We start from the raw sequence: 12,305 nt of genomic DNA, 5'->3' as shown, positions 1-12,305 counted from the left end.
GTGGGGAAAGGAGAAAATGGGCAATTATTGTTTAATGGGAATAGAATTTCATTTTACAAAAAAAATAAAAAAAAAATAAAATAAAATAAAAAAAAAGAATTTCATTTTACAAGATGAATGTTCTGTGTATTCTACTACATAAAAAAAAACTGGGGGGAAAACTACCTCAATTTATTTAACCAATCCTCTTATTGGTGGTCTTTTAGATGGTATTATTAACAATGGTTTGAGGATAATCCTTACATATATCATCTTAGGGTAAATTTTAAGTATGTTTCTGGGTAAATTTTTTTTTTAAGATTTTATTTATTTATTTGAGAGAGAGAGAAAGAAAGAGCATGAGCTGGAGATGGGGTAGAGGGAGAAGGAAAAGTGGGCTCCCCACTGAGTTCAGAGCCCCAGGACCTAAGATCATGACCTTAGTCGGATGCTTAACCAGCTGAGCCACCCAGGTGCCCCTGTTTATGGAATAAATTCTAAGTATTAGAATTATGTTAAAGAATATGTACATTTTTTTAAAAGATTTAATTTTATTTATTCATTCATGAGAGACACACACACAGAGAGAGAGAAAGAGAGAGAGAGAGAGAGAGAGGCAGAGACACAGGCAAAGGGAGAGGCAGGCTCCATGCAGGGAGCCCGATGTGGGACTCGATCCCAGGACTCCAGGATCACGCCCTGGGCCAAAGACAGGCGCCAAACCGCTGAGCCACCCACGGATCCCCAAATATGGACATTTTTAATTTTGATAAATACTACACATGACAGAGACCCCCCCCCCCCCTTTTTTTTTTGACAGAGACTCTTTGATCAAACTTTACTCAGCCTCCTCTGAGCCTTTTTGAATTGGCCTCAACCTTCACCCACATCCTGTCTTTGGCCTGACCAGTCCATTTCATACTGTAAGTAATGCTGCTGTGAACATAGGGGTACAATAGTATCCTGTAAATTAGTTTAGAAAGAATCTCCCACCCTTAAAATCTGTCACCCTTGACATCTCAAGTTCCTTATTCCCCACTTTCAATGTTATGTCATTGACCTGCCTGTAGCAAGAATTCTGCTAGGTCATGTTAGCAAGAATCCTACCCTTGATGTCTTCTCCTAATAATTTTTCATTCACTGACACCCTGCTTCTTGGGTATAAATCCCCATGTGTCCTTGTATTTGGGGTTAAGACCAATCTCTTTTCCCTATTGCAAAACCCTTATTGCTATCTTCTTGAATAAAGTCTTCCTTACTATTTTAACGGGTGTCAGAATAACTTTTTTTTTTTAAAGATTTCATTCATTCATTCATTCATTTAACAGAGAGCACAAGCAGGGAGAGTGGCAGGCAGAGGGAATGGGAGAAGCAGGCTCCCCACTCAGCAAGGAGCCCAGTGTGGGCCTTGATCCCAGGTCCCTGGGATCATGACCTGAGCCAAAGATTAATCAACTGAGCCACCCAGGTGTACTTTTTTTTATTTTTTTAAATATATATAAGAGAGAGTGAGCATCATGAGTGCAAAGGGACAAAGGGAGAAAGAAAATCTTAAATAGGCTCCACGGCCAGTGCTCAGAACGTAATTCTGCTGTTGTTGGATGAAGTAGTCTATAGATACCCGTTATATCTAGTTGATTGATGGTGTTATTGAGTTCATCTCTGTTCTTTTTTTTTTTTTTTTAAATTTTTTTTATTTTCATTTATTTATGATAGTCACACACACACACAGAGAGAGAGAGAGAGAGAGAGAGGCAGAGACATAGGCAGAGGGAGAAGCAGCAGGCTCCATGCACCGGGAGCCCAACGTGGGATTCAATCCTGGATCTCCAGGATTGCGCCCTGGGCCAAAGGCAGGCGCCAAACTGCTGCGCCACCCAGGGATCCCTTCATCTCTGTTCTTAATGGTTTTGTCTACTGGATCTGTTCGTTTTTATTAGCTGCTAAAGACTCCAAATACAGTGAAGTCATCTATTTCTCCTTGCAGTTTTGCCTCATATAGTTAGATGCTCTTTTGTCAGGACATACATGTTAGGAACTATTATGTCTTTTTGGGGAACTGACCTTTTAATCATTTTTTTAAAAAATATTTTTATTTATTTATTTATTTATTTTTTAATTTTAATTTTATTTTATTTTATTTATGATAATCACAGAGAGAGAGAGAGGCAGAGACACAGGCGGAGGGAGAAGCAGGCTCCATGCACCGGGAGCCTGATGTGGGATTCGATTCCGGGTCTCCAGGATCGCGCCCTGGGCCAAAGGCAGGCGCCAAACCGCTGCGCCACCCAGGGATCCCTGACCTTTTAATCATTATGTAATGTCCCTCTTTATCCCTGATAATTTCCTTAGTCTGACATCTGCTTTCTAAAATAAATATAGCTATTCTTGGTTTCTTTTGGTTAGTGTTACCATGGTATAGCATGGTAGATACTTCTCTAATCATTTACTTTTAGTCTACGGGTATCTGTATATCTAAAGTGGGTTTTTTTTTTTAAGATCTTATTTTTTTTTCAGATCTTATTTTTTTAAAGTAGTCTTTAAGACTACTTTAAAGTAGTCTTAAAGACTTAGACTTAAGTAGACTTAAAGACTACACCTAAAAAAAAAAAAAAAAGACTATACCTAAGTAGCTCATTTAGTTGAGTGTCTGATTCTTGATTTTGAATCAGGTCATAATCTCAGGGTTGTGAGATTGAGCCCCATGTCTGGTTCTGCGCTGGGCATGGAGCCTGCTTAAGATTCTCTCTTTCCGGGGATCCCTGGGTGGCTCAGTGGTTTAGCACCTGCCTTCCGCCCAGGGTGTGATCCTAGAGTCCTGGGATCGAGTCCCGCATCGGGCTCCCTGCATAGAGCCTGCTTCTTCCTCTGCCTGCTTCTCCCTCTGCCTGTGTGTCTCATGAATAAATAAATAAAATCCTTAAAAATAAAATAAAATAAAATAAAATAAAACTGCATTAAAAAAAAAAGATTCTTTCCCTCTGACCCTCTCCTGCTTGCACATGTGCTCTCTTTAAAAAAAAAAAAAAAAAAAACGTTGCCAAATCCAAGATCATGAAAATTTATTTCTAAGAGTTTGTAGGAGAGGGAAAAGTTTTCTTCAGCCCTCTTAGGATCCCAGGCTGGGACTGAAAATTAAACTAACAAAGGCAAAATAACAGGAGAAAAGCACACATTTTACTGCATTTTTATGTGTACATGGGAGCCTTCTATAAGACAATAAAACCCAAAAGGACCAGAACAGGAAACTTTTATGCCTTTTAGCCAAAAACAGTAAATTTGTGAAGAATTGATGAGACAAAGGGGTTTGGGCTAGAGGTGGAAAATTATGAAGTAATTTGGAAGATAAGAATTAGTTTAACAAGGTTTGTTTATATGCCTTCTCAGCCCTAAATTCCCTGTCTCTGGTGATAAGAGTGTCTCATTTTATCCCGATACAGGGAGGGTACCTTTCACCCAGGAGATTTCTCTTCTTTCCAGGAAGAAGAGAGAGAATAAGAGATGAAAGTTGCTTCTCTGCTTCTGTTGTTTTCTGACTTCTACTTAAGATATTCAGTGTGCTAAAGGCATCTGGGTGGCTCAGTTGATTAGGCATCCAACTCTTGATTTTGGGTTATGGTCTCAGGGTTGTAGGATGGAGCCCTGTGTCCAGTCCCTTGTCAGGCTCCATGTTCATTGGGGAATCTGCCTGCTTCTCTCTCTCGTCCTCTGCTCCTTTCCCCATGCAAATAAATAAATGTTATTTATTTATTTATTCATGAGAGGCAGAGAGAGAAAGAGTGAGAGAGAGAAAGGCAGAGATACAGTAATAAATATTTTTTAAAAAAGATATTCAGTATGCCAGGGTGCCAGATTTGGAGTAGCATGTCCTGAACTCCACCCAGTTTAATAGCTTTAGTTTTTTTATTTGGGACTTTGATCCATTTTGAGTTAATTTTTTTAATACATAGTCTGGAGTAAGTGTCCAACTTTTTTGTATGCAGACATCTAGTTGTTGCAGCAACATTTGTTGAAAAGACTTTTTTCCCCATTGAACGGGCTTGGCATCCTTGTTGAAAATCAGTTCCAGGGCAGCCCGGTGGCTCAGTGGTTTAGCGCTGCCTTCAGCCCAGGGTGTGATCCTGGGGTCCCGGGATCGAATCCCATGTCTGGCTCCCTGCATGGAGCCTGCTTCTCCCTCTGCCTGTGTCTCTGCCTCTCTCTCTCTCTCTCTCTCTCTCTCTCTCTCTCTCTCTCTGTGTGTGTGTGTCTCTCATGAATAAATAAATAAAATCTTAAAAAAAAAAAAGAAAATCAGTTGATCATAGATGTGCGGGTTAATTTTCTGGACTCTATTTTATTGATATGTGTGTTGTTTGTATGCCAGTACCACATGGTTTTGATTAGTAGCTTCATAGTATGTTTTGAAATTGGGACATGTGAGTCCTCCACTTTTTTATTTTCAAGATTGTTTTGGCTATTCTGGGCCCTTGCAATTCCATATGAATTTGATCCACGTGAAGAGTCTTGTTTATTTCTGCAGAAATGCAGTTGGAATTTTAATACAGATTATATTGAATCTGTGTATTGAATATATTGCCATCTTTTTTTTTTTCTTTAAATGTTACCTGTAATGTGGGGCTCAAACTTGCTATTCTAAGATCAAGAATTTCATGCTCCACCAACTGAGCCAGCCAGGCACCCCAAAGTATATTGTTACCTAAACAGTATTAAATCTTCTAATCCACGAGCACAGTATATCTTTCTACCTATTTAGGTCTTTTTTAACTTCCTTCAACAATGTTTTGTAGGTTTTAGTGTGCAAATATTCCTCATCTTTTATTCTTTTTTGATGTTCTATCCCATCACCCCAAAATCATGACCTGAGCCAAAACCAAGAGTTGGCTGCTCAACTGACTATGCCACCCAGGTGCTCTCCGAATGGAAATTTTATATCTTCCTTTCCAGTTTGCCTACCTTTTATTTCTTATGTAATTGTTCTTGGTAGAACTCTTGGTACAGTGTTGAATAACTGTGATAAAAGTGGGCATTTTTGTCTTACTAAGATCAGGGAGAAAGCTTTCAGTCTATCACCTGTAAGTACAGTTGATCCGCATTATTTGCAGGTTCTCTAGCTGCAAATTTACGACTTGCTAAAATTTATGGTAATCACAAAATCTATGCTTTTGTAATCATTTGTGAATATATTATGCTGAATAATATAAACTGGTTGGCTTTAAGAAATTTATTTTTTCACTATTCTAGAGGCTGGAAGTCTTGAGATTAAGGTTCCAGTTGATTCTGTGTCTGGCAAGTACTCTCTTCCTGACATACAGAAGGCTACCTTCTTATAGTGTCCTCACATAGCAGAGCAACAGAGAATGAGCTCTTTGATTACTCTTCTTTTAAGGACACTAATCCTGTCAGATCAGGGCCCCAACATTATGATCTCATTTAATCTTTATTACTTCCCTAGAGGCCCTATATCAAAATATAATTATATTGGAGTTTAGGGCATAGTAGTATAGTGGACAAATGTAAGTGGCCAAAAACTTGAGTCTCCCAACACACATGTTCCCAGGTGAGGTTGAACAAGGTATTCTCTGCCTTCTTATTTCAGCTTTCATATTGTTTTTTTTTTTTAATTTTTTAATTTATTTATGATAGTCACAGAGAGAGAGAGAGAGAGAGAGAGGCAGAGACATAGGCAGAGGGAGAAGCAAGCTCCATGCACCAGGAGCCCGACGTGGGATTCGATCCCGGGTCTCCAGGATCGCGCCCTGGGCCAAAGGCAGGCACTAAACTGCTGCGCCGCCCAGGGATCCCCCTCAGCTTTTATATTGTAAACAAGTATCCTCTTCATGGCTTATTTATTTTTTTATTTTTATTTTTATTTTTATTTTTATTTTTATTTATTTATGATAGTCACACAGAGAGAGAGAGAGGCAGAGACACAGGCAGAGGGAGAAGCGGGCTCCATGCACCGGGAGCCCGACGTGGGATTTGATCCTGGGTCTCCAGGATCGCGCCCTGGGCCAAAGGCAGGCGCTAAACCACTGCGCCACCCAGGGATCCCTTCACGGTTTATTTAATGCCATGTTTTTGCTGAGGATTTTTGCATCTGTAATGTCTGTGGTTTTCTTTACTGGGGATGTCTTTATCTGGCTTTGGTATCAGTATGATACTGGCTTCATAGAATGAATGAGGAAGTGTTCTCTCTATTTTTGGGAAAAGTTTGAGGATTGGTGTAAATTCTTTATTTTTTTAAAAGATTTTATTTATATGAGAGAGATTGAGCAAGAGAGAGCACAAGCAAGGTATGTGGAGGGTGAGAGTGAGAAGCAGACTCCCTGTGGAGCAAGGGGGCTCAATCCCAGAATCCCAAGGTCATGATCTGAGCTGAAGGCAAATGCATAACCGACTGCCATCCAGGTGTCCCAGTGTAAATTCTTTACCGTTTTATAAAATTCACCAGTGAAGCATCTGGCTGGCTCTGTCAGTATGGCATGTGACTCTTGATCTCAGGGTCATGAGTTTGGGCCCCACACAGGGGATATAGTTTACTTAAAAAAAAATTCACGGGATCCCTGGGTGGCGCAGCGGTTTGGCGCCTGCCTTTGGCCCAGGGCGCGATCCTGGAGACCCGGGATCGAATCCCACATCAGGCTCCCGGCGCATGGAGCCTGCTTCTCCCTCTGCCTGTGTCTCTGCCTCTCTCTTTCTCTCTGTATGACTATCATAAATAAAAAAAAAAAAAAAAAAAAAAAAAATTAAAAAAAAAAATTCACTAGTGAAGTTCTTTGGTCCTGGTCTTTTTTTGTTATTGAAGGCTTTTGATCACTGATTCAATCTTTCCATTCAGATTTTCTATTTCTTCTTCTTCTTTTTTTTTTTTTTTTAAGATTTTATTTATTTATTCATGAGAGACAGAGAGAGAGAGAAGCAGAGACATAGGCAGAGGGAGAAGCAGGCTCCATGCAGGGAGCCCGATGTGGGTACTCCATCCTGGGTCTCCAGGATCACGCCCTGGGCTGAAGGCTGCGCTAAACTGCTGAGCCACCCAGGCTACCCTCTATTTCTTCTTAAGTCAGTTTAAAAAAAAATTTTTTTTTAAGATTTTATTTATTTATTCATGAGAGATGTAGAGAGAAGAGAGGCAGAGACATAGGCAGAGGGAGAAACAGGCTCCATGTGGGGAGCCCGATGTGGTGGGGGGCTCAATCCCAGGATTCTGGGATCACGCCCTGAGACAAAGGTAGGTACTTAACCACTGAGCAACCCAGGTGCCCTTCATCTAATTTTTATTACTTCTTTTGTTTTGCCTTCTTTGGGTTTAGTTTGTTCTTTTTTCTAATTTCCTAAGGTACAAGTTTTGATTATTGATTTGAGATCTTTTCTTCCTTTATTTTTTTAAAAAGATAGTTGTTTAGAGCTCTACATTTACTATGGAGCACTACTTTCACTGTATCTTTTAACTTGGTATATTGTGGGACACCGGGGTGGCTCAGTGGTTGAGCGTCTGTCTGCCTTTGGCTTAGGGCATGATCCTAGGATCTGGTATCGAGTCCCACATCCAGCTCCTTGCCGGGAGCCTGCTTCTCCTCCCCCTGCCTGTGCCTCTGACTCTCCCTCTGTGAATCATGAATAAATAAATCTTTAAAAAAATAATAATAACTTGGTATACTGTGCTTTTATATTCATTCATCTTTAAGTTTTTCCCTTTTAATGCCTTCTTTAACTCATTCCTTATTTGAGTGTATTGCTTAGGGTTGCCTGGCTAACTCAGTTGATAGAACATGTGACTCTTGATCTCAGGGTTGGGAGTTTCTTGTTATTGTTGTTTTGGGTTTTTTTTTTAAGTTTATTTAAATAATCTCTGTATCCAACATGGTACTTGAACTCGTGACCCCGAGATCAAAAGTCTCATGCATCTCCATCTGAGCCACCAGGCACCCATGGGGGTCATGAGTTTGAGCCCCATATTGGGTATAGAGATTACTTAAAAAAAAAAAAAAAGAGGTGTTGTTTAATTTGTGAGTTTTCCAAATTTCCTTCTGATGCTGGCTTCTAATTCCATTCCATTCTGGTCAGAGAAGATACTTTATATATGATCCATCCCATCTTTACACATTTATTTTGTGACTTATTTTGTGACCCAACCTCTAGATCTATCCAGGAGAATGTTCTCTGTGCACTTGAGAAGAATATGTATTCTGCTCTTGAGTGGAGCATTTTATATCTATTTATGTATCTGTTTCTGGCTTTTTCTTTTTCTTTTTATTTTTATTTTTATTTTTATTTTTTTTTAATTTATTTTTTTTTTTTAATTTTATTTATTTATGATAGTCATACAGAGAGAAAGAGAGAGAGGCAGAGACACAGGCAGAGGGAGAAGCAGGCTCCATGCACCGGGAGCCTGATGTGGGATTCGATCCCGAGTCTCCAGGATCGCGCCCTGGGCCAAAGGCAGGCGCCAAACCGCTGCGCCACCCAGGGATCCCTGGCTTTTTCTTTTTAATGGGTCAACCTTTATTGGTGAGCAGGCAATTGAATTGCTGTCCAATTCAAAAGAAGTTGCTTACCTTATGATGAACAAGTACATTTTAACATGAATGCTGGTTGATAGTTTTGTTTATGTCAACAAGTGTGATGAAAGTGAAACAACAGGTATATTTTTTTAATTGAATTATAGTTGATGTACTATATCCTGTTAGTTTCAGGTGTACATCATAGTGATTTGATATTTTTACACATTATGAAAACTCACAATATGTCCAGTTACAGTGTATCACCATACACAAAAATATGTGTATATGTCCTTTATGTGGGCTGTCTTTCCCTCCTGTAGGTTCTTATTGAGGACTCAGATCTATTGCCTCCCTTTTCATTGACACCCTCTACTTTATCACCTACTTATTCATCATTATTTCACCCAGTTTAGTTTCTTCATAACTCCATCATTATCAGAAATTACTCATGTATTTTTTTGCATGTTAATTGCCCTTTACTCCACTAGAACATAAACTCCATAAATTCTTGTTCCTGGAACAAGTACTGCCTGGAACAGTTACTAACATAGTAGGTGCTGAATGAAGGAATTAATACTCTAGAAGATACACAAATGGATTACTTAGACATGGCGTCATCAAATCCTCTTCTTTAGTCTAATCCTTACAAGAAAAATATATAATCTTAATGGGATTTTTAAATTTGGATTCATTTCCAGATTCTGTTTGTTCCTAGATATGAGGTTCATATATTACTCTGACTTCACTGTAGGAGCCATTATTTGGATTATATTAGAAATGCAATTGTCATGAAAATGTTTATCATCTATAAGTGAGCCTTCTTCATTAGAATTCAAGACAAACCTGCTGAATTCTTCATTATAACAGATACTGCAGTGATTAGCTGCCTTATAGTATATTTAAAATTAAGGAGGAAAAGTATACCAAGAATTAAGTTTTTGAAGAAGGTATAATAATTTACTAATTGAAGAGTTTTTTTATACATAAAAAATCTTGAAGGTAATTTGAAATATTGAAGAATTTATTTTACTAAGATGTCAGAAGTGCTTTTTATCAGTGTAAAATAAAATGCCTCTGTAAAGATTGTGTAAAGTATATGAAAATTGTAATTGCTTTTTTTATGTTGAATTACTTTTTCAAGTTGATAAATTATCGAACCAGAGTATATTTTAATTTTTGTTGAAAACATTGGGTGAATGGATTTATCTTGGAGAGTTAGAAATAGAACTCTGGATTTTAGGGATTTTTTTTACCTGCAGTGAACATGCTTTTGGGATGCCATTTTTAAAATTTTATTTTATTTTATTTTATTTTTTAAGTTTTTATTTATTTATGATAGTCACACAGAGAGAGAGAGAGAGAGAGAGGCAGAGACATAGGCAGAGGGAGAAGCAGGCTGGATTGTTACCGACGTGGGAGCCCGACGTGGGATTCGATCCTGGGTCTCCAGGATCACGCCCTGGGCCAAAGGCAGGCGCTAAACCACTGCACCACCCAGGGAGCCCTAAAATTTTATTTTATTTATTTATTTTTTATTTATTTTTTTTTTTAAATGAAATTTTTTTTTTTTTAAATTTTTTTATTTATTTATGATAGTCACACAGTGAGAGAGAGAGGCAGAGACACAGGCAGAGGGAGAAGCAGGCTCCACGCACCAGGAGCCCGACGTGGGATTCGATCCCGGGTCTCCAGGATCGAGCCCTGAGCCAAAGGCAGGCGCTAAACCGCTGCGCCACCCAGGGATCCCTAAAATTTTATTTTTAATACCAAACCTAATATCATGATCTCTTCTGTATTTAGGTTCGATTAGTGGTAGTGGATGGTATTGCTTTTCCTTTTCGTCATGACCTAGATGATCTATCCCTTCGGACTCGATTACTAAATGGCCTAGCCCAGCAAATGATCAGCCTTGCAAATAACCACAGATTAGCTGTAAGTATTATTAGCCAAGAGAATTTTATCATAAAGTCAAGCTTGTATAAAATATTAATGTCTAGAAATAGCTAAATAGAATTTGACTCAAACACATAATAGATACAGTTTTAAATGTAGTTTTTAATTTTTAGAAAAAAATTAATTCTAGTCTTGTGTTGTATATCAGTTTTCCTAGAAAATAACAAGCATAATCAAGATGCTATATTTTAAAATGGACTTGTTTGATAAAGAAATTCTGCCTTTGGTAATTGCAATCTTGGGGTTTTTTTTTTTGTCTAAATATACTTGATGTTTTTCAGGTAAACTCTTCTAACATCCCCATTTTTCTTTTACTCTGAGTCTTTTATTATTACATATTGTATAATTACAGATTCAGATAGGAAAATTACTTAGTGTGGACAACCTAGATGTTTGGAGGTAGAGCTAACTCTTCTAGATTTGAAATGTGAAGTTAGATATAAAGATCGGAAGTGACAAGACAGAAAGGAGTGAGGTAACAACTTTTTTTTTTAACTGTCTAATTGCCATCAATTTTCATTCTGCCACCTGTCACACCAATACACACACTTGTCCAGGAGGGAGATGGGAAAAGGTCAAGTCACTTAACTTGATATTCTTGTATTTACCCTGATTGGAGATTTTTTAGCACATATCTATAATATAGCATAAGTAGGTAAAGAACTTCTTGATAAAATCATTTCAAAACATTCTTTCTTTTTTCTTTCTTTCTTTCTTTTCCTTCCTTCCTTCCTTCCTTCCTTCCTTCCTTCCTTCCTTCCTTCTTTTCTTTCTTCTTTTTTTTTTAGATTTTATTTATTCATGAGAGACACAGAGAGAGGCAGAGACAAAGGCAGAGGGAAAAGCAGGCTCCACGCAGGAAGCCCGACCTGGGACTTGATCCCGGGTCTCCAGGACCATGCCCTGGGCTAAAGGCAGCGCCAAACTACTGAGCCACATGGGCTGCCCCCAAAACACACTTTTCTTTTGAGTTTTTAGATTTTTTTTTTTTTTTTGGCCATATACTGAAAAGTCTGGTATCCTGTGTTTGAATTATTTCTTGTATTAATTTGTAATTTAGCATTCTATTAATCAATGAAGATCCCCCAGTAGGGGGCACTCAAGACTAATGGGTTGTATAGTTCCTTAGGTTTTGTTTTGTTTGTTGAACAGAAATAGCTTTATTGGGGATTCCTGGGTGGCCCAGGGCGTGATCCTGGAGTCTCAGGATCGAGTCCCACATCAGGCTCCCTGCATGGAGCCTGCTTCTCCCTCTGCCTGTGTCTCTGCTCCTCTCTCTCTCTCTCTCTCTCTCTCTCTCTGTCTCTCAAGAATAAATAAAAATCTTAAAAAAAAAAAAAGAAATAGCTTTATTTTTTTCAATTAAAAAAGTAATCTAAACAGTAACATGGAATACTATGCAGTGTTTAAGAAGAGTAATGTAAATATATACATACTAACACACAACAAGATGTATCCAGACATATAATTAAGTGAAAAGATTAGTCACATGACTTTATGTTATGTGGGGCACTTGGGTGGCTCAGTCAGTTAAGCATCTGCCTTCAGCTCAGGTCATGATCCAAGGTCTTGGAATTGAGCCCCATTTCAGGCTCTCTGCTCAGCAGGGAACCTGCTTCTCTCTCTCCCTCTGCTTGCTGCTTCACCTGCCTGTGCACTCCCTTTCTCTCTGTCAAATAAATAAATAAAATCTTTAAAAAACTCAACAACATGGCAGCCTGGGTGGCTCAGCGGTTTAGCACTGCCTTCAGCCCAGGGCATGACCCCGGGGTCCTGGGATCAAGTCCCACATCGCTCTCTGCATGGAGTGCTTCTCCCTCTGCCTGCGTGGAGTCTGCTTCTCCCTCTGCCTGTGTCTCTGCCTCT

General features: G+C 38.9%; 1 protein-coding gene across 3 annotated transcripts in view; it reads left to right on the top strand.

The window, feature by feature from the left end:
- RAD51C (RAD51 paralog C) overlaps positions 1-12,305 on the top strand; it is a 40,180-nt gene that overhangs the window by 8,710 nt on the left and 19,165 nt on the right. For 2 of the 3 annotated variants that reach the window (XM_041727169.1, XM_041727168.1), the window contains exon 5: positions 10,287-10,418. The exons of the other annotated variant lie outside the window; for it this stretch is intronic. In XM_041727169.1, the coding sequence (XP_041583103.1) occupies positions 10,287-10,418 (132 nt within the window). The remainder of the gene's footprint in view (positions 1-10,286; positions 10,419-12,305) is intronic. 3 annotated transcript variants of the gene reach the window in all.

The sequence above is a fragment of the Vulpes lagopus genome, chromosome 12 (genome assembly GCF_018345385.1).
Source record: "Vulpes lagopus strain Blue_001 chromosome 12, ASM1834538v1, whole genome shotgun sequence".
In the NCBI taxonomy this organism is placed as follows: Eukaryota; Metazoa; Chordata; class Mammalia; order Carnivora; family Canidae; genus Vulpes; species Vulpes lagopus.
The sequence above is the reverse complement of the archived record's forward strand: the minus strand, read 5'-3'. Positions and strand labels throughout refer to the sequence as shown.